The sequence below is a fragment of the Manacus candei genome, unplaced genomic scaffold (assembly GCF_025592945.1).
Source record: "Manacus candei isolate 608988 ecotype Guabito, Panama unplaced genomic scaffold, ASM2559294v1 h1tg000015l, whole genome shotgun sequence".
Taxonomy (NCBI): domain Eukaryota; kingdom Metazoa; phylum Chordata; class Aves; order Passeriformes; family Pipridae; genus Manacus; species Manacus candei.
In genome coordinates this window covers 12,920,442-12,941,173 of record NW_026138063.1, presented here as the reverse complement: position 1 = coordinate 12,941,173, position 20,732 = coordinate 12,920,442, and the positions used below count along the sequence as shown (strand labels likewise).

General features: G+C 37.2%; 1 protein-coding gene across 4 annotated transcripts in view; it reads left to right on the top strand.

Moving 5' to 3' along the window:
- The window catches only part of ACAP2 (ArfGAP with coiled-coil, ankyrin repeat and PH domains 2), a 60,616-nt gene extending 43,649 nt beyond the window's left edge, over positions 1–16,967 (top strand). For 2 of the 4 annotated variants that reach the window (XM_051781345.1, XM_051781346.1), the window contains exons 11-24: positions 985–1,036; positions 2,420–2,520; positions 3,713–3,818; positions 4,239–4,447; positions 4,660–4,729; positions 6,053–6,147; positions 7,459–7,643; positions 7,980–8,084; positions 8,470–8,562; positions 9,862–10,049; positions 10,373–10,482; positions 10,867–10,977; positions 11,221–11,282; positions 16,098–16,967. In XM_051781345.1, coding sequence (XP_051637305.1) covers positions 985–1,036; positions 2,420–2,520; positions 3,713–3,818; positions 4,239–4,447; positions 4,660–4,729; positions 6,053–6,147; positions 7,459–7,643; positions 7,980–8,084; positions 8,470–8,562; positions 9,862–10,049; positions 10,373–10,482; positions 10,867–10,977; positions 11,221–11,282; positions 16,098–16,201 — 1,591 coding nt within the window. In that variant the 3' untranslated portion in view covers positions 16,202–16,967. The remainder of the gene's footprint in view (positions 1–984; positions 1,037–2,419; positions 2,521–3,712; positions 3,819–4,238; positions 4,448–4,659; positions 4,730–6,052; positions 6,148–7,458; positions 7,644–7,979; positions 8,085–8,469; positions 8,563–9,861; positions 10,050–10,372; positions 10,483–10,866; positions 10,978–11,220; positions 11,283–16,097) is intronic. The other 2 variants (XM_051781347.1, XM_051781348.1) reach the window with 2 other exon arrangements.
- The last annotated feature ends 3,765 nt before the right edge of the window (positions 16,968–20,732 follow it).

The window sequence follows — 20,732 nt, the reverse complement described above, 5'->3', positions numbered from 1 at the left end:
CTGTGGTAAACACAGGTTTGCATTTTAAGCCTGAACAAAACAAAAAGTGCAAAATTCACTACAGGATGGAATTATTTTTTACGTTCCCTTCATTTTTGTCAGTTCAAAACCAGTGATGATTAGTTAGCTTTTATTTTGTGCATCCCCAGAATATCTAGAAAGGTATGGTTATATCTGGTCCTTTTTTTGTTATATTCAGTGGTCTGATAAAACACCATTGTTAGAGATCTGAGACATTTCTAATTATTTCCCAAATATGAAAGATCTTTTCATTCTCTGCATTGTATCCTATCTGAACAGGGGATAGGGAAGGATACAGTTCAGAGTTTTTAAGCATTACATTATCTTTTGGATTTTAAAGGATGCCTTCATTAAATCTTTTATTTTATATTTTCATTCCAAGCTGAGGCTTAAGTTAAGATCCTACTTAAAAGGTTATCTTGGATTTTTTTAGTTTTTATTTGCAATCTTTTTATTTCAGGATCTAAAATTTTAAGAAATGCCCAATATAGATATTAAACCTGCATGGGATAGCAACACTAGTATTTTTAGTGCCTTAATAAGTTATTTCTTAGTTCTACCCTCAAAAATATTTTGGGAGTAGTTTACATGGTTCAAGTATTTTTGTTATACAAACTATCTGAATTTGTGTTATCAGCTATTTAAAATTGTAGCTTGCTGCTAAAATACAGAAGGAAATGTTCTTTGAAATGAAAATGGTTTTTTGTGATAGCTTAACTAATGTTGTCATAACATGAATGTGTTTGTTTAGGACTCAAATTATTTGAACCTTGCTTTCTTTTCTGTTTTGTCTCTGCTTTCCCTTTTTTCCTTCTCACGAAATACTTGCCAAAACTGACTGCAGCATTACTCTCGTGAATTCTTTTATTCAGTCTCTCTGTAGACTGTATGTTTGCACATTTCAGTCCAATAAGCACTGTAAAATCAGTTACATATTCTCTGGATGTCTCTTCATTTGAATAGGCGCTGGTTCTCAATACAAAATAACCAACTTGTGTACCAGAAGAAATTTAAGGTAGGAATCGAAAACTGGCTTGGGATAGTTTGGGGTTTGGGTGATGGTTTTGCCGATAGATTGGGAAAACAGTGCTGACTTTGGCATCCTGCATGATCTTCAACAACCCACTGCTTTTTCTAAATTGGTTTCTCCCTTTGTAAAATGAGACTAATGACTACACTGACAGATTCTGAGATTCCTGTGCAGTGACTTGTAAGCACATACTTTATTTGCTGTGGGGTTTGTAACCTAGTTAAAACTTTAAAAGTTGTTGGTCCCAAAAGGCTTGTGCACACTTGCTGGCAGTCAAATATTCCGTGCTGTTCTCTGAGCAGTTGTGTTTAACTCTTTCAGGACTTGCTCCCTCCAGTTACTTACTGGTTCACATACCCAATTTAGCAGCTGGGGAGAGAGGGGGAAAAGAGGCATGAAAGATTTATTATGAAGCAGTCAGGGCTGCTTTGTACATGTATTGACTGACGAAAATGCACAGGGGTTCAGCAGTCAATATCTGCCTTTCTGCTGGTGGGAAGGGGCAGTAGCTGTATATTACAGAAGCAAGTCCAACTCTGCCCCAAGCTGTAGAAGCCTTTTCAGTCAGCTTTTGGGCCCCTGCTCCTTTGTCTGCTGTTCTAGAATCTGCTTTTGTACCACGTAGCTGTAACTGTTCTTCAGGTTGGAAAAAACTAGAAAACTGTATGGAGACAGTGGGGAAAAAAGAGGAAAGAGCTTATGACAAGTCCTTCCTCTTTACTGCAAACAGACTGGGTTCAGAGCTGTTCTGTGTTTTCTGATGCTGTCAAACCAAGGGGCTTCATTTTTGTGGTTGGAAAGGAAGGAAACAGTTGTGTGTGTGTGAGCACATTTGGTTGGGTTGGGCATTTTCTGTTTGTAAATTCCCATTACCTTTTTTTTTTTTAACTACACCCTTAAAATGGTGATAGCTTAGAATAGAATTCTTATGAATTGAATCAGATTTTCAAAAGCAATGCTTTCAGCTTCTGGGTTTTTTTTATTTGGCATTTACAGTACTGCTGATAATTTTTCAGATTTTCTTGTGAGTTAATAGCATCTCTTAGACAGTATCTTTGTACTCCTTTGAATACCATTGTTTAAGTACTGTTGTTTAAATTGAGGGTGTTTAATACTTAGTGAATTGCATTGTAGGCAAAAAGAAATTCTCTCAAGTCTGTATTAAATTTTCATTAAATGTAACTAAACATTAAAATTTATCTAAATATATCCTGCTAGGTATCACCAGATCCACCTGTTTCCAATTTTATTTTTAGGGGAAAAATTTGTGTAAACAGGCAAATAGAATTGAATTATGCATATTTTGGGATTACTAGCAACGATATTATTTTTCCTCTCTGACATTTTTGTTAATTTTTTGTTTCTTAGGATAATCCCACAGTAGTTGTTGAAGACTTGCGGCTCTGCACAGTTAAACACTGTGAAGACATAGAAAGACGTTTCTGTTTTGAGGTGGTTTCTCCAACAAAGTAAGGAGAAGTGATATAGTATGTTTATTTAAAAATAATAATAATAATTAAAAAAATCATTACATCCAGTTGTCTTAAAATGCAAGACTAACATTTCTCTTGGGATAGATCAAAACAGGAAAACTATCTGAACAATTTTGTTCTCTGAAATTTTGACTAAGAGTAAGTGATGCTGTGAGAAGTGTTCCTGGTATTTAGTTTACTTTTGGCATTAAAATAAACATACATTCTTGTGCTTTTTGCATAAATAGCTTCTGGTGCAGAGCTGTTGCAGCTCAGTAGTAGCTGATACTATCAGCTGCTTAATAAGGTAGAAAATAGGTCTCAATTTCTCCACATTTCTGATTGGTGTAATGAGAGAGAAGCACATTAGTAAGTTCTCTTGGTAATGTTAAATTATATTTCAGAATGCACTAAATGAAACTGCCAAATAAAATTGTTTTTCAGCTCCAACAGTGCAGTGCATTGACTGTATTTAGGGAAGTTTGGCATCCTGCCACAGCAAGGGCAGGACATGGATTCCTCATTAGTGGTTTTGAGATGTGACCATATTTAAGTTTTTGATACGAGGTCAACCTGCTTTTAGGTTTGGATGTCATGTGCACTCCTTACATTTCTCTTCTGAATAGATTTCTGTCCATCCTGATGTTTGCATTCCCAGTTGTGGTTCACTATAGCTTGCATTTTGCTCTTCCTTGTCTGTGCTTTTTCGAGTGTTGGAACAGTTTTATACTTCATGACCTGTTTCCTTTGACTGTTGGTGTGAAAAGTAGTTCATTCTTTGTCAGAGAGCTTTAAATTATTCTCTCTTGATCTCAGTGAATGAAAGTGTGTTTCTAAGGGCTGTACTTATATCTTGTGTAACTAGTCAGGGGGGTAAAATGCATATGAGGATATGAAAATGAAAAATTTGGAATAAAAAAAGGAATAGGAAGCTAAGACATTCTCTAGGTTATTTGAAGAGTCATATCTGTGTATTTTAGCATTACCTGCAAATAATTTTGAAGTACAGAGTTTACAACTCACAAAGGCTCAGCCGCTTTGTCATCTCAAAATAAATGGGTATATTAAATGGTGCCTGCTAAACAGTATACTTGTGGGAGTAGCAAGAAAGTTCCTCAGGAGTTTTTAGTGTTGGATGTCAGCTGCTTGGCCACTCTCTCTTAGTCTGAGCACTCGTGGTTTGTCACAGGAGCTGCATGCTTCAGGCGGACTCGGAAAAGCTGCGGCAGGCCTGGATTAAGGCTGTTCAGACCAGTATTGCCACAGCATACAGAGAGAAAGGAGATGAATCTGAGGTGAGTTTAAAAATCAACCAAATGACAACCCCCCTTTAGACACTGAAAACTTAAAATAGATAAAACCTCTTTTAATGAGAGGGAAGGAAAAAAAAGAATCCATTATTTGTCTTCCACTGGAAATGCAATGAAATTATGTGTAATCTGTCCTTCATTTCATCTTATTAATGTTATTTTGGCCTATATATTTTTATGAGATTTTTCTGTAGTGTGATTAAAATTCATAGGATACTCCTATATTCAGTTCTGTATTTCTTCTAAAAAGCTAAGTATTTTTTCAGTTCTATGGATTTCCTTGGCCTTTAATGCAGTAGTGACTTTTCTTGGATTCTAGTGCACAGTCAGTATCTGTGGGACTTCTGTTACTTTAATTTAGTATGTCTCTTTTTATTGGTTTGTTTGGGTTTTTTTCTCTTTTAGAAACAGGAAAAGAAATCATCCCCTTCCACTGGAAGCCTAGAATCTGGGAGTGAGTCAAAAGAGAAGTTGTTAAAGGGAGAGAGTGCTCTGCAGCGAGTTCAGTGTATTCCTGGTAATGCTGCCTGCTGTGACTGTGGTTTGGCAGATCCTCGCTGGGCCAGTATCAACCTCGGAATCACACTGTGCATCGAGTGCTCTGGGATACACAGGTTGGGGAACTCTTCAGAACTGTGTTTGATTTGTGCATTGACTTAATTAGGAAGGGTGGTGTTTGCCTCTTCAAATGTAAGTGGAAGCAAAATTAGGGACCCCTGTTTGTAAACACAATATAGGTAACTGCTTTCTCTGCATAAATTAATGTTCAATCTGTCTAAGATATAGCATAGTAGTTACAGGTTAATTTTTTTTTCATGCTGTTTAGGAGCTTGGGAGTCCATTTTTCAAAAGTAAGATCTTTAACGTTGGATTCATGGGAACCTGAACTCCTAAAGGTATGATAGTATTTTTGAAAGAGATTTCTGTTTGGTACTTATATTGTTGTTCTAAAGCCTCTATATCAGAAAATTCAGTGCAGGAAACACTGGAATTTGTACCCAGTAGATGTCCTACACTTCTGAGTAGAAAATGTTTATAGTTGTGTGTTGTTTTATTTTAATTCACAGTTTTTATAATCCCCGCTGTAGCAGGAGTCATTTGTGTTACAAACTTGCAAGTCAGAAAAATTTACACCACCTTCAGGTTCGCAAGTGCACTCTGAGTACCAAGTTTTATCTGATATTTTCAACATCTAAAAAAGGCAAATCTATTTACAAACCAATAGTGTCTTGTAGCAAGCTGAAATGTTTTGCAAGTGGTGTATCAGCCTAAAGCATAATCGTACTTGAAAATTTGAATGCCAGCTCTTAACAGTGAGATCCTACTGGCTTATGGGATATCACTCATGCAACTGCTTGTGTGCTATTTGTATGCCAGACTTCCAGCTTGAAAGATGGCTATGAAAGTCATGTGAGTCTGCAATACTGACATAGGAACTCGTGCACGGGTGCATGTGTGCAGCTGGATAACTGATGCAAAGCATTTGTTTCTAGCTGTGATGTTCTGGCACCTGGGTATTGCTTCTCTGTTCTGAACTATCAAAAGACAGTGTGAGTAGTGGTGTTTCATTTGTGGTTTGACATTAAGTTATTTTAATATCAGTGTGTTCATGCTAAGAAAACAAACAAACAACCCACCCCCCCAAAAAAAAAAACCTTGGACCCCTTGTACTATTTATGTAAATACCAGAGCAAAGTATTTTACCTGGTATTAGAAACAAGAAGTCTGCTCATTGCCATCAATAGGGCCAAATTCTCCTTTCAGTGCTATCTGCAGGCTGGGTTTTGTATTTGTTCTTTTTCTATAGTCGTATCAGATTATGGTTTAGCAAAACTGTCCATTGGATAGGATGGAGTAGAATTCATTAAATTGTCGGTTGTTGATGGGGTAAGAACAGCTCCTGGCAAAGCTGGTGGGAAAGAGCACCTTTGTTAATGAGACCTGCAGGTGTCATTCTGGTGGTTGTTTCAGCAATCCTCTTTCAGTAGGGAATGGCAATTTATTAGAGTGGACTGTGTTTTTTGCTCTCTTACTCAGGATTTGGTGTCTCTGTTAATTGACTGTTTCATTATCATGATGCAAACCCATGCTTATTTCTGTAAGTGTACTTTTACCAGGGAAAAATATTGTAAAAATAGGCTGAGTGAGGTTAAAAACAACTAAATAGGTAGATAAAACCTATTACAACTATATTTGAATTTATTTATTTTGCTTTATAGCTTATGTGTGAATTGGGAAATGATGTTATAAATAGAATATATGAAGCGAAGTTGGAAAAAGTGGGAATAAAGAAGCCTCAATCTGGAAGCCAAAGGTAGTATTTTACTAGCAGTGCCTGTTACTTCCTTTTCTTGTTGCTTCCTTCAGCCTCTGGCTTTAAAACATGCTGCCAGTTAACTGTGTAACACTCCTTTGGTGTACTCTTTGTTTACCTGTATCACCAGGATGTTTTACTCTCTCCCTTTTCTCACTCTGTCTTTATTGGGTATTCCCTCTGTTGGTCCCTTTCTGCTTCTCCTGTTCACTTGTTCTTTTTCTGATCTCACTCCCTCCTTTTGATGACAGCTCTGTAGCATCAAAGCGGGCATGTGGATTTTGTTTCCTCTCTTCTTGGTACCAGCTCAGCCAGCCAGTACTCCTGAGTGCTCCTGGAAGGAGCCTCTGGCTGTGCCTTTGTTTACAGTGACTTTGTTCTTGAGTTTGACTTTTGTTCCCTGATCCCCCAGAATGTTCTCTTTTTCCTGCCTACATTGTACATGAGCTCTGCTGCTTTACAGCAACCTTCTAATCATTGTGCTGCTGTCTTCAATTCCTCTGATGTCAATTTGTGTTTGAAGGTAGTTTTCTGATATTTTGTGCTGCTGTATAGGGTGTCTCTTAAAACTTGTTTTTTTACTACCTTTCTGGTTCTGTACTGCTTGCTGCCAGGTAGTTTTATGGTATAGAAAACAGCATTTTATGGAGTGTTGGCAATTTGGAGACAGTGATATTAGTATAAATAATGTAGGAGATTTGCTAGCTATTCCTTCTAGTGGTAACTGCTTTCAGCAGTTTCAATGGTAATAATTATAGCCCCTTTCATCATGGCTGAATTTGCTTTGTGTTTTAAGCTGATAACCTCAGGTTACAAGAAAAAATACTTTGGTATGTGATATGGAATTGGGGGCTGTGCCTACCTAAGACTTATGTTTTCTTGTATAATCTTGATATTCCCTTAACAAATGTTGCAATTTATATTTACATAAGAAGCTAAATGTATGCTCTATTAATTGGTTATTAACAATGTAAAACATGTATAAAGGTTTAATACCGAGAAGTAACATACAGTAACTAATGCTTATTTCTTCCACATACCACTTTCTAAAGTGTCTGCCTGAAGGAAAATACACTTGCATAAACTTAACAAAATTACTTTCTTTTGAGCCTTATGGAAAGTTAATCAAGAATCCAGAAAAAGTTAGACAGTGTGCTTTGCATATTTCTGAAAATGTGCTATAGGTCTGTCTTATGTGTAATGCCAAACTACAGTCTTGGTTACTGACTTTAGTATGAAATAGGCATTCTTTTAATACATGAAAATACTAAAATATTAGCTTACTAACTCTGGGGATTTTGTACGTGACAGGCAGGAGAAGGAGGCATACATCAGAGCAAAATATGTGGAGAGAAAGTTTGTAGAGAAGCAAACTGCGTCAGTACCTCTGCTTGAATCTGGAACAAAAGTTTTGCCTCCAAGTCAGGAAGAGAAAAGGCACAGTGGCCCTGAAAAATCCCTTTTGGCAGGGGAACAAGGTGCAGCATCCCAAAAAGGTATTTACACACTTATCTTCTTAGCTGTGTTACCCATTGTTCTTCGTAAAGTAATATATTTTTATATCCATTGATTTCTGCCTCATGCAGAAAAATCAGAATCTCCTTTTTTAATGGGTCGTAGCCTAGTGCAGAAGTATAGGGGAGAAAAGACTTGTTCAGAGATGTGCATTTTTACATGGGGAAGAACCTGGAATGGGGATGCTTATCATTCAGAGACATATTAACCACCTTCTTCCCTCCGTATTTTCGCCCTTAATTTCTCCAATAACGTTCTCTCCTGCCCTGTCCCTTCCTTACTGCCTGCTTTGTGCTTTGCTAACTTGCATGTCCCAGCGGTTGCTGTAAGTAGCGACGAGGCGAGACGGGAGTCTCTGTTCTGTCCTGATGAACTAGATTCACTCTTCTCCTACTTTGATACCTCTTCAAAACTACGTAGTAGTAAGTACTACAGCTGTGGCGTGTTCAGTATTTGCACTAGTGATCCATCATGTGTTGTGGCCATCTCCCTGCTTTAATCTATTGTCTCCAGGCTACTGCATTGCTTAGTGTCTTCATGAAATAATTTAAGCTTTTTTACTTATCCTGATTTTTTTTTCCTTTCTAGTAATCTTTGACATTTTTATTATTATTATTATAAACATTATGGTTGCAAAACATGACTCCATATTTTTCTATGGATGCATTAAGGACACTGAATAATTACTAGCCATTTTTAAAAGTTGTGTTCAGGACCAAGTATAAGAGCTTGCTTTATTATCATGGTATCTGTGAAGAGCAGATAATTTAGGCTCTGCATAGTAATTGCAATTTCTCCCCAAAACAGTCCAAAGCAGTGACAGTGGGATCCAGCCAAGCACTGAGGACAGCAGAGAACACCTTGCCTCTACTGTATCAGCTAACAGTTTGTATGAACCAGGTGTGTTAGGCTTTGCATTCTAAGATGAAAATTTAAATGCTACCACTTGGTAGCATTTTTTGTTAAAGAGATTAGTGCTTGGTGATACAATTTGTCTCTGCTATCCTGGTGGGTTGAAATGCTTTTAACAAGTGTAAAAATTGCTTGAGTAATCTTTCCTCCAGGCTTGCTACCAAGAATGGCATTAAATCCTTCTAAATGTGTTCAAAGAACTATGTTTTTTCCAGTCATATGAGACTGATCCAAGACTTTGGGTTTTTTTGCAGATAGAGCAATGCTGCATTTTGAGGCAGACAAGTCTCCACAGAAATGCATAATCCTGTTATAAATAGATAAGTCCTTGGAGGCAGAATTCCTGTTGAGTCACAGATAATGGGCTTTTATGTGTTGTTTGAGTGTTCTTGCTTAATTTTTCTGTTTTCTACTTATGTGGAATTGACCATGTCCTTAAACATTACCCTCTCAACTCAGAAGTTCTATAAATTTATGGATGAAATTATTTGCTATCTAATATTAGTATGCTGTTCTGACAGATGTATTGAGTATCACTTGTCAGAATATCCAAAACATTTGTTTATAAAGCAAAGTTAGTCTTCTACATCAAAGCACTCTTCTGAGGTATGTTGTAAATCCAGTAGTTCACAGCTGTGGTTGTAGGCAGGCAGCACGTGGCTTGGATCCTTTTTGACTGTGTTATAAAAACATTTCTGGTGCTGTAGCTCGTGAAAGCTTTTATGTAACAACGTTTTTTATCTCCCAGACTTCACTCTGTATAACTGTTATTGAGGTGAAGAGAAAGATTATGCTTTACTCCCAAGATTATAGCCACAACAAGTAATTGGTAAATGACAATGGTATCTTTTAATGAAAACTAGGTCAAAACAGTATTAGTCTCAAATTCAGGTGTATCAAGCTGTTGCAGATAAAGATATATTTGTATGACTACATCTCTGCAGGAGATTAGTTTTATTCATATCTTGTAGTTTAGAAAAAAACACACTTCAAACCTAAAATAATTTCTTAGAAATGACATGGAATATCTAGATTGAAGGATATACACATGTGCTAGTAATGTGGAGAGAATGATTTCTGTGCAGTAATAGTTCTGTGAAGAGGCTGTGCCTGAATGCTGGAACAGGCTAAGGGCATCTATGATTTCCCCTGGCAGAATGGGGCAAGAATACACAGCATTCTGCAAAACCTGAACTTCCTTATGCCAGAGTGATGGGTTTGACCAGAATTCCAGAAGTTACCTTGTAAAAACAGAGATTAGATAAGCAATTTTTTTTTTCTTTTCAGAAGGAGACAAGCAAGAGTCTTCTGTGTTCTGTGACTCCAAGCAGCCTAGTCCAGGATTGCAGTTGTACCGAGCTGCCTTTGAGAAGAATCTTCCTCATATGGCAGAAGCATTGGCCCATGGAGCTGAAGTAAACTGGGTCAACGTAGAAGAAAACAAAGCAACTCCACTCATTCAGGCAGTGCGAGGGGTATGTGATATACAGCCCTGGCTGGTGGGGGAGGAGGGCAAGGGATAATGGGGATGTTTCTGTGTCACTGTTCCTTTTGAACTGCTTCACTAATGGATGATAACATGATGCTGAAGTTGTGTTTACAGTGTTCTTTCTGAACTATTTTTTTCCTGTTAATGCTTTGTTTGGAATTATATAACCTTAGTAGTGTTCAAAGTTGATATGGAAGCAAATCCCTTTTGTTTCCTTTGCCACATGGCTAAATGGTGAGAAGGCAGAACAGATTTGGCTCTTATTCTAGAGATCTGGTGCTGAGTTGTTTCCTTGCTTTTATTCCATAGGGTTCATTGGTTACTTGTGAATTTTTGCTGCAGAATGGGGCCAATGTGAACATCAGGGACATGAAGGGAAGAGGGCCCCTGCACCATGCCACAGTTCTAGGACACACTGGGTAACTTGCTGCTCCTCAATTTGTAAACGGCCGTCCTTTACTGTAGTTGTTCATGTGAAGCTTCTTCATTGCCCTAGATATTCTGGCATTTTAATACTATTTCTGGTGATACAGGTTTTTTTTAAACTCTGGCTGTGAGAAAGAAAATAATATTTTGATTTAGCAGTCTTATCCACTAGCAAAACACACATGTGTTTGCTAATGTGGATTAAATAAAGGTTTTGCTTACTACTGTGGTAACATGTTCTAGATGAACAGCACTATTTTGACATATTTGAGAGACTTTTTGTGATTTAAGCCAAATACATTGTATCCAGCCTGAATTTATTTACCTTTTTTCCTTTATTATTGTCAAAAATATTCTTAAATGCTTTTTCTAAACAGACAAGTGTGTTTATTCCTAAAACGAGGAGCAAACCAGCATGCCACTGATGAAGATGGGAAAGACCCACTGAGTATAGCAGTAGAAGCTGCAAATGCGGATATTGTAACATTGTAAGTTGTACGTTCTGGTTTTTGACTAGATAACTTAAGTTTTGCTATTCTGTTTCAAGTTAAAAATAAAAGAAATGTCAAAATTCCTTTACATAAAAACAGGGAGAATGAGCTAAAATCAGAATTCATTATCCATAGATGACCTCTTTGATGTGATGTTCAGGAATGCATTGTAGGTCTTGCATTGTAGTCTTTTTTTGTGCTTTGAAGATGACATTGTTCTTTTTGTTTTCTAAATCACAGGTTGCGTTTAGCAAGGATGAATGAAGAAATGCGGGAATCAGAAGGACTCTATGGGCAGCCAGGTCAATACTCTACTAATAACCACACTGAAATGCAGTACAGGAAGTGTATACAGGAATTTATCAGTTTACAATTAGATTCTTAGTGTCTGAGGGAAATCCAAGATAGCTTCATACATTTGATGTTTTTTTTATAAACCAACACATGTTAAAACTTCATTGAAATTCACTGGCGTGACTTTGTAAGAGTATTTAGAGGAACTAAAAGGAGAGTTTAAATAGCATCATTATAGTAGTGTGTTACTACAGCCATTACCACTCTGTTTTGCTGGTAGTTGTCCACAGTTTTCTTCCAATTGTTGTTCCTTTGAAATTTGTATAATGTTAGGATATATCTGACATTATTTGACAGTGGCTTTCTGACCCATCTTGCTCAGAGGAGTTGAGGAGTTCATCTTATTACAGGATACCATTCTCCTTCCTGTGGAATGGTCCTCTTTTTCTTTTTGTAAGAAAAAAATGCTTGCACACCAATGTAAAAAGTGTACATCAAATATTTCAAAATAACTGCAGACAGAAATAGGAAAGTATCATTTCCTCAAATTTTATTTTTAAATATTTTTATTTGTTAAGATACTAATAAGAAACAAAGCGGTCATTCTTGAGTATGTATTTTTGTAGCATAGTGTCTTTCTGTTTGGTTAAAAATCTGGCAGACGTTTGAGCCAACTGCAACAGGAAAGTATCAAATTATATTTAATGAATATGTGCAACTTTATTCTCAGGCACTCAGTCCCAATTTACACCATGTCCTAATGTGATATTTGTGCAAGCCATTGCCTCTGTTATGGTATGCTTCCACAGGAACCTAATTTAATGTCATGCAAATACCAGTAATGAAGGCACACTTGATTGTAAAGTTGGACAATTAAAGCACCTCACTATACCTGGCAGAAGTGAAAGGCAAACCTTACTTTTAAGGTTAAGTGCTGAGTACTCTTGGCTCACTCCTATAAAGCCCTTCTGTATTTTCCACTGATTCAAAAGGATTGTGTGCTTATATTTCTTACCAGATTAAGACTGGAATATAGTCAAGGGGCAACACTGAGTCTAATGTCAAAATCCTAGATGACATCTATTAAATAGACCAATTTTATTTGGTTTCTCCTTAAGAATAGGGTTTTTTTAAAATCTATTTTTGAACAAATCTTCAATGAAATTCAAATTAAACAATAAAAGTACTATAGACACTCAGGAATTCAAATGCTTTCCTTGACAGTGAAACAGTTAATTTACAAGTATTTGTCTGATTATGAGCTCAAAAGAGGAAGAATTCCCCTCTCAGAAAATGAGGAAGGCTGTTGCCAGTGTGGCCAATTTCAATTTAAAGATGTTTTCTGATACAATGCATACTACTTCACTGACAGGCTAAAGGTAGCAAATGCTGAAGTATTTCTGAGTTTCCTCTGTTTTGTTTTAAGTGGTAAAAATAATAACTATCAGTTTCAAATAGTAAAATGGCTTTGTTTTAAGGGAGGTGTGTATTTTGGCTCAAAAGCTCTGTGCTAAATCATAAGTGAATATTTTAGATCATTTCATTGACCTATCACAAATCCAAAATTATAAACCAGAAAATATGTTTCCATGGTTTGTACAAAAATCCTTGGTTGTTTACTAAACCTTACAAATGTTTATGAATGCTTCATTCCTAACAAATACAGGCACTGCCTACATGAAAACGTGAAGTAGATGGGGGAGATATTTTCCCCTGAAAATTCATTTATATATATATATATATTTTTTAGACACATTCTTCAATTAGGTAGGTGAAATAAAAAGCTAGAAAAATATTTCATTGAAAATATTGTGACCTTTCTATCACTCTGTGTTACAGTAGAATCTAGAGACTGCAGTTGATACAATCTCATCCAGATACTTTGCAACTGGTAAGGTGAGATTGACAATGGTGAATTGCCACAGGAGGCAGAGCTTCCCCAAAATCAGGGGAAGGTATCAGTAAAATAATTTTTGACATTAAGGCCAGAAGCTGTAGCACAGAGTCCCAGCCAGGAGATCTTGCTGTATCTTTGGGTAGCACAGCACTGCCCCCTTCTATTCTTTACTTGCTGAAGCCTCTTTTAAAAGTTTAAAAGTCAATATTTGAGTGTTTTGAATGTTCATGTCTGCTGGAAGGGTTGTGTCAGAGTAAGCACAAAACCTGTCTCTGCTGTCACAAGCTATCACACCTTTTCGTAGTTGTAGGAGATGCAGGTCTTTTTCACTGCATATACAAGTTAAATTATTTGCACTGCCCTTTTTTTAGAGCTCCAGTGTTCCAAAATTATGATTCTAGAAGAAAATAAGGATTTTCAAGACAATTGTATTTTTGCTGGGAGCTATGTGAGGGTAAATATTGATGTATGAGTTTGCTATCATCAGAGTGAAGCCAACTACCAACTCCTCAGCTCTAGTAATGCAGTTGATGAACAATTGCTAATGTAGCTAATGGCATCAACATTTCTAATGTAAATCTATCTTGCTGGTTTGAGCTACTGAGAGAATGTATATATTGCTTTGCAAGGTACAGTTGGTCTTCCAAAATATTCCTAGAATGGGAACTAGCTGAAAGCAGCTTGTTCCACAAAAGGTTCATTTCTGGTGGTAGAAGCCATATGCACCATAGTACTGTTTCTTGTATAACACTTGAGTGCTCATCTCCTGGTGCTACAGTATGTCTGCCAACTCTTTGGTACTAGCATTGCTACTTTTTCTTCCTACCTTTTCTTGAATGTATGATGTGTGCCTTTTGAGTTACTCTGGTGTTAAATGGTAAAGCAGTGTTACAGTATTTTTGTACATAATATCTGCACTTTAGGGAAAACATTGCTTGGAATTTCCAGAATTCAGTTTTAAAGTAGAATTTTAAAATAATTATAATGTTTACAGTATTAAGTACTTTAATGCAGCATACAAACTAAAGGGGCACTTTATTTTAGTCTATTTTTGTATGTAATATTTTTGTTATGTAATAGAGCCAAAAACAGAGCCACAATGTATCTTGCAAAAATAGCTTTCTGTTTTTCTTTCAAGTTAATTTGAAAGAAACAAGTATGGCAACTTGAACTACAGTATTAGTTCAGCAGTGAAACCCACTTCTGTATTAAAAGCATAATTGCTTTTATCACACAAGCTTGATTCTGCCTTGTGCCCTTCATAGCTGTTCTTTTGGTGAATGTTGCAGCTCCATTCTGTGCTGATCTCCCAGTGCAGGCAGTTATCACAAACTGTTACAATAAAATGTGTCCTGTGCCTGCTTCATCTCTATAACACAGAATCTCAGAATGGTTTGGGACCTTAAAGATCATCTAGTTCCAACCCCTCTGCCATGGGCAGGGACACCATACTTGAAATTAAATCTGAAAACCAAAAGGGAATTTCCCTAGAACTGACTTTTCCTAGTAGAGCAGTATTGAATGTATTCATCTTTCAAAGTCTGGGAAGAGTTATGTCACTGCATCTTTGTATAAACCCACATGCCATGCACATTAAATATTTCTGGAAGGTCAGTTATCATTTGTAAAAGTGTTTTCAAAAGAATGGAGTCTCTTCTCCAAAAGAATAATAGTTCTAACATTGGAAATAGAAATTAAGATATGGAAAAACAAAACAATGTAACTGTTCACAGTAGTGCAAATGTCTAAGCACAAAAATATTCTTTTTTTCCACAATCATGTTGGGAAAAAAAGCTTCATGTTCAACATACATGATGAGAGGGATTTTGGGTTGATTTCTTTGTCATGCTATTAATTAAGCTGTCAGCAAGAAACAGTAGTGCTGGGATCTTGTGCACTGTGTGATCATCTGTGTGGGGAAGACAGTAAAATTTGGATGGCTGCATAACTCCAGACCAAATGAAATGTGTGATGCATTTAATTCCCTTTGAAGGCAATAGGGTATGGTTAATGTTTTAAAATGAAACCTGAACTCAAGGCCCAAAATGCTGCAACAGATGAAGGAATGTGAAAATGTCCATTTTAAAGTGGCAAAAGAATAACTTGGCAATGACTCAAGAAGTAATCATTCCTGAATATGTCTTCCTGTGTGGAGGGGGAGGAACACAGGCCTGGTGGAAATTGCTGCCATCCCTCATTTTGGAATATATACTATTGGGTTGTGTTTAAGCACAAAGAGTGAAGATTAAAAAAAAAAACAAAACCAAAAAAACAAAAGAAATATTTTTAAGGGAAATATCATCACTCTTATAGATAAAACTGAAAAATGTAATGAAAGAGGTAGATGAAGTGAATGTAAAAATTTATATCTGCTGAAGTAGTAGACCAAAAGAATTTATGACCCATGATTTATCTACTTAGGATTGCTTTTTTTTTTTAATATATACTATTGCTTGCTGCTTGTTTCTTTCATGGAAAGTTCTGTTTGGCTGTAAGAATTCTGACCTCTGTTTCCAAGTTAATCTTTATTTATGCCATAATTCTATTTTTCTGAAGATGATCTTGGTTAGCACTACCTTGCAAAAACAAGGATTTTATTCTTTAATGGCTAATAAATATTTTTCTTTTTAAGTTGCTTTAAAATGCTTTCACTTTTCCTTTCTAACTCTAAACTTTCCTCTGTGTGGCTGCCTGTGAGGTACTATTTCAGGTATAGTTTGGCTTTGTTTAATTTGCTTCTACAGAACATGCATGCAAGTAACCAGTCTCCAACAGTTCACATCAGTGTCATTCCATCTATAAGCAAACTTTTTACATGAATAAGTGTTACACAGTAGTTGATTGCACAGTAGAGCATTTGTGCAGTGGTGGGTGATGTTGACTATCACAAATGTTTAATACTGTTTCCCTTTTCTTTTCTATCTAGGAGATGAACTTTATCAGGACATTTTTCGTGACTTTTCTCAAATGGCAACAAATAATCCAGAGAAGTTAAACCGCTTCCAGCAGTCAGATTCCCAGAAGTCTTAAGTGTCAAGAAGGAAAAGAACCTGATGCTTATAGTACAAGTCTTTTTTTACTTTGACAGAATGAATTATATGCATTTTGTTAGATAGATCGGATAAAATGACCACTCCAATGTAGCTTTAGATTGTGGTAGCTGGGGAAATGTATGAGTTGTTTTATGTTCTACAGTACGTATACCTCAGCAGCTGAAATAATGTGTAAAACCCTGAATACCTGCTAGCTCAGTATAAAAACAGCACCAGTTGTGAGTCCGAGGTTTGTCTGCAGCTCGTACGCCGAGCACAGCTGGGTGTGTGTCACGGACTCCCAGTGGCAGGATGGTCAGAGCAGCTCTGCTATCCAGGATCATCCACTGTCATCTGTCTCCCTGCTGCTGTAAAGAATGTGCCTCTGACAAGAAGGTCTGGGTTGCATTTTCTGGGACTGTTTGGAATGGAAATACTGAGTTGTCCTTCTGTTTGTGGAGCTGTAACTTAACAGATCCTCTTGTGCCTGTGCTGACTCTGGTTAGAGGTAGGCTGTTAGTAACAGATACGGTAACTCCTGCTCTTGCAAGCTCTTTCACAGTGGAAGCTCTAACACCAGGCTGGCCTTTATGCTGGTGACTGCAGGTCAGTCACAAAGGGATATATCCTGGGGGACCAAACTCTTAAGAGCACTCTATTTTCTTTTTTTTTTTCCCCTCTTAGATTAAACTTTAAATGCAGCAACTATCCTTCTAAATGAGCATGTGGAACCTTTCATAAAAAATAAACTGAATCCTTCTGGACATGATGTGGGGGTTTTTTGTAGTATTTTGACATCAAAACTTGAAATTTGAAAAGTGAAAATAAATACTGAGCCAATGGAGCTTGTGTAGAACAGTCATGCACAGGCTGTTTTTTACTTTTTCTTTTTCTTGTTCTCACTGCTAGCCCTAAGCTGAATATATGAAGTCTCATATGTCATGCAGCCACCCTAAATTTAGGACAATCAATCCTTTATATCAGGCAGCAGTATCCCATATATGATCTGTTATGATGTGTATGTGTTGTCTAAACTAAGGTGAGCATGAGAAAACCTAGGAATTTCATCCACATTTTTGGCAAGTATTGGGTGAGCACAGCTCCAGCTATGTTCTGAGGGCAGCAGCACAATTTGCTTTATTCAGTAGTGAGCCCCACTCTGATGGTGTGCATGTATAAATGGTGTCTCTAGATATATGCTTATATATCAGGTTATTTAATACCTAGATAGGAATCACCTGAAGCCTCAAACCAGCAGATGCAATTCTTTATGCTCTATTTGTCTGCCCTATCGACAACTTTAGCAGAAATTTTAGGTAACATAGTATCAATGTCAGTTTTTAATAATCCTAGTAGCTGTGGCATTATGCTAACCTGCTGTTTAAATGTATTTAGGAAATGAATTGGCTTTTCTCCAAGCAAAGATAAGCAAAATTGGATTAAAAAAAATTAAATCTGTAAACTATGGTAAATTTAAACTTTCTGACACATTAAATTTTAACAAAGTATTTCAAACATTTATAATTTTGCATCAAATATATAATAATGTATCAAATCTGGATATTATTATTGCCACAAAATTAGTAGTGTTGTAGAATTGTCCACTAGATTCTTTTTCCAAGCAGAAGAATCTTAGTTCTTACAGTTCTTGCTTTGTGTGTGGTCTAATTATGCTAGGAAAAGCAGACTGTGCCCATTTAAAGAGTGCATTTAGTCTGAATAATAAGAAAGTTAAAGATATCATCTGTAAGCAGTAATTTTTAGTAAGTTGTTTTTAAATAGCTGTCTATGAATGATAATATACTTCCTAATCATCAGTATTTAACAGCAGTGGGTGTTTTAGTAGATCTTAGAGAAGGTAAGATTCCCAATGTACAGATGGGACAATGTAAGATATGACTGTATAATATACACTTTAGACATAGGTTTTTCTAAATATTTGTCTTTTGCAGCCAGGTGACAGGCAGTATGTAGTGTGATTGGCTGTAATCTAAAGCTGCCTAAAGCTTGATGGCATAATTGCTGTCTCAGTCCATGCTGCTGGAAAAAGGTCTGAGACACTTATTTCAAATCTCCATTGGTGATTTCCTTCCTAGCCACAAAAATCTCTCTAAAAAATTTTGCAGGATGACTTCTCTAGACAAAAACCTTGCTTCCCTGTAGCTCTGCAGATCCATACGCTGCATTCCTGACTCCCATCTGTCTGGGAAACAGTATCAGTGTGTTTGTGCTAAGAGACTAATCACATAACTGACTGACAGGCTGTGTGACTCTTGTCAGCAGTGCTGGAGTGTCAGTGGCTCAGGGAGTAGCTATGGCACTGCTCATCCTGCAGCCTCGTTCCCCATCCTTTCAGGTACGCCAGGATGTCCACTATAAACTGCAGTCAGTTAGAGCTTTTTGCAGGTCAGGTGCAATACATGTGGTAACATGTTGCTCATCAGCAAAAATGAATATATACCATTAAATTACATGGAATGTATTGATGGTGCAGTCCCACCAGGCTCTGGCAGGCTCAGTGCTCCGTGGCCTCAGTGGCTCACAGCATTCAGCCCTCAGTAATAATGTATGATTGTCACCAGGGCTCTGAAGGTCCGGATTCCATATCAAGTTTTGATTTAAGTGCTAATCTTCTGCTCAGTAATATTATGAAATTTTTATCACAAAATGAATCTGAGTACAAGCAGAATAGTAAACAGTAAAGTTCCATTGTGGGTTAACATCCTGTAGTCTGTACCAGGCAATGGAAAGCTTCAATTCCAGTTCATGTTTCCACGTAGGTATGAAATACAGTAGTCTTTAATCGGTGAGGGACAAAGCAGTAGATTCCTAATGCATTTAAAAGGCAGCTTTCACATGGATTTTTAGTAATTTACTAGATGGCCCATTGAAAGATAGTGTAATAGTTTTCCTATTTATAGACACACGTTCCAAGAGTCTCTTGGAAAGACAAATGTTGAGGAGCTCAACATATATTCTAATGCAGCTTGATTTCAGAGGTGTAACTTACATCCATTGCATGTTGGTTTAAATAGTGTCTGTGGTGTGTCCTTAGTGTCTCAATTGTTTTGACTGTTCATAAGGTTTCATGTTTTATGTTAATGTCAGTTCAGTGCATAAAAATTTATAATTCAGTATGATAATTCAGAAATTTGTCACTGAGTTAGCTGGAATTTGTTCCCATGAATTTGGGTGAAGGTAGAGGTGTTTCTTTGCCTTCACAAGCAGCCCATGTTGCAGTCTGATGAACACATGTTCCAGGTGCTCATTAACACCTAGCTGGCTTCAGACTCCTTGCCAATTAGGACCTAATCCAGGAAATCACTGGAATTAGTGGCGGTCTTTCCACTGATTTCGAGGGACTCTGGATTGTACCATTTGTGACTTCTAATTGTTAGTGTTTTAAAGGATGCTGTATTAATACTGCATTTTTCACTCCATGGGGTTTTATATTTCACCTGTTTGTATACTGAGCTGAAATAGTTTTAGAAAATGCAACCAGACCTTCCAACTGCTGTCAGCAAATCCCCGTATGAGAGGAAGTTTCTCCTGTTTTTGCAGTATGACATCAGTACATATGTGTTGTCCAGATTCTTAATTCTCCTGGATAGAGCAAAAGCTTTGTAGCACTAAAGAAAAAAAGGTGAGAACTAGAATAAGCAGAGCATTGATGTGATGTTTCCAGGACTTCAGTGCTTCTCTGTAGCCGTCTATTTTAAAGTGTGGATGTTACCTCTGCTTCTTCATCATGAGAATCTCAAAGGACATAGTGACTATGAAAGGACCCTTTGATAGAACTGCAAATCATGTGTAAGTACCAAGGACGTGATATTTTTACAGTGTCAAAAGGACTGAGCTGATCATTCTGATTCTTTAATACACAGAGTATTTTGAGAATCAGTTTTGCAGACTACGACCTCAGCCCATTTACCATGGACACTTTTTCCCAAGTTAGAGTTTATGCCACTGCTTTGTGCATCCTGACAGCCGCCGTGCCTTGCTGTTGTGCTTGCACGGAGGCACAGTTTTAAAACAGGGACAACTCTGGAAAGGCAGTACTGGGGAAAAGCATGAGTGTACCACTTTGGTATATTCCCTTTCATATGCTTGCTTTATCTTTCTGCATACGGTATTTTCTTGTTTCTCTTCCCATGGAAGGAGATGACAGAGAAGGAAAAATTCCACTCACTTTTCTGTTAGGATCCCAGATTTTCCATGTTTCGACAGAAATCGCCAAGAAATCATCATTTCCTCAAGCAGAGAGGTTACTCCGTCTGAAATAATGAACTTTTATTTCTCTACCCACGCGTTCCTCTGTACCTGGTGGTTTTTTTAAGCATTCCAGCAGTAAAATGTAAAAAAAAAAAAAACTTCCCCTTTTAAGCTGTAACTGTACAGACTGTGTACTCCGCGTTGTGTACGGCTGTAGACTTTGTATCGCAAACTTGAGCGTGGTTTGTCCTTGTAGAGGGGCGGCCTCATTAAAGCTGTCACTGCCCAGCGCCTCGCTCGGGGCGGGCCGGGGGCGG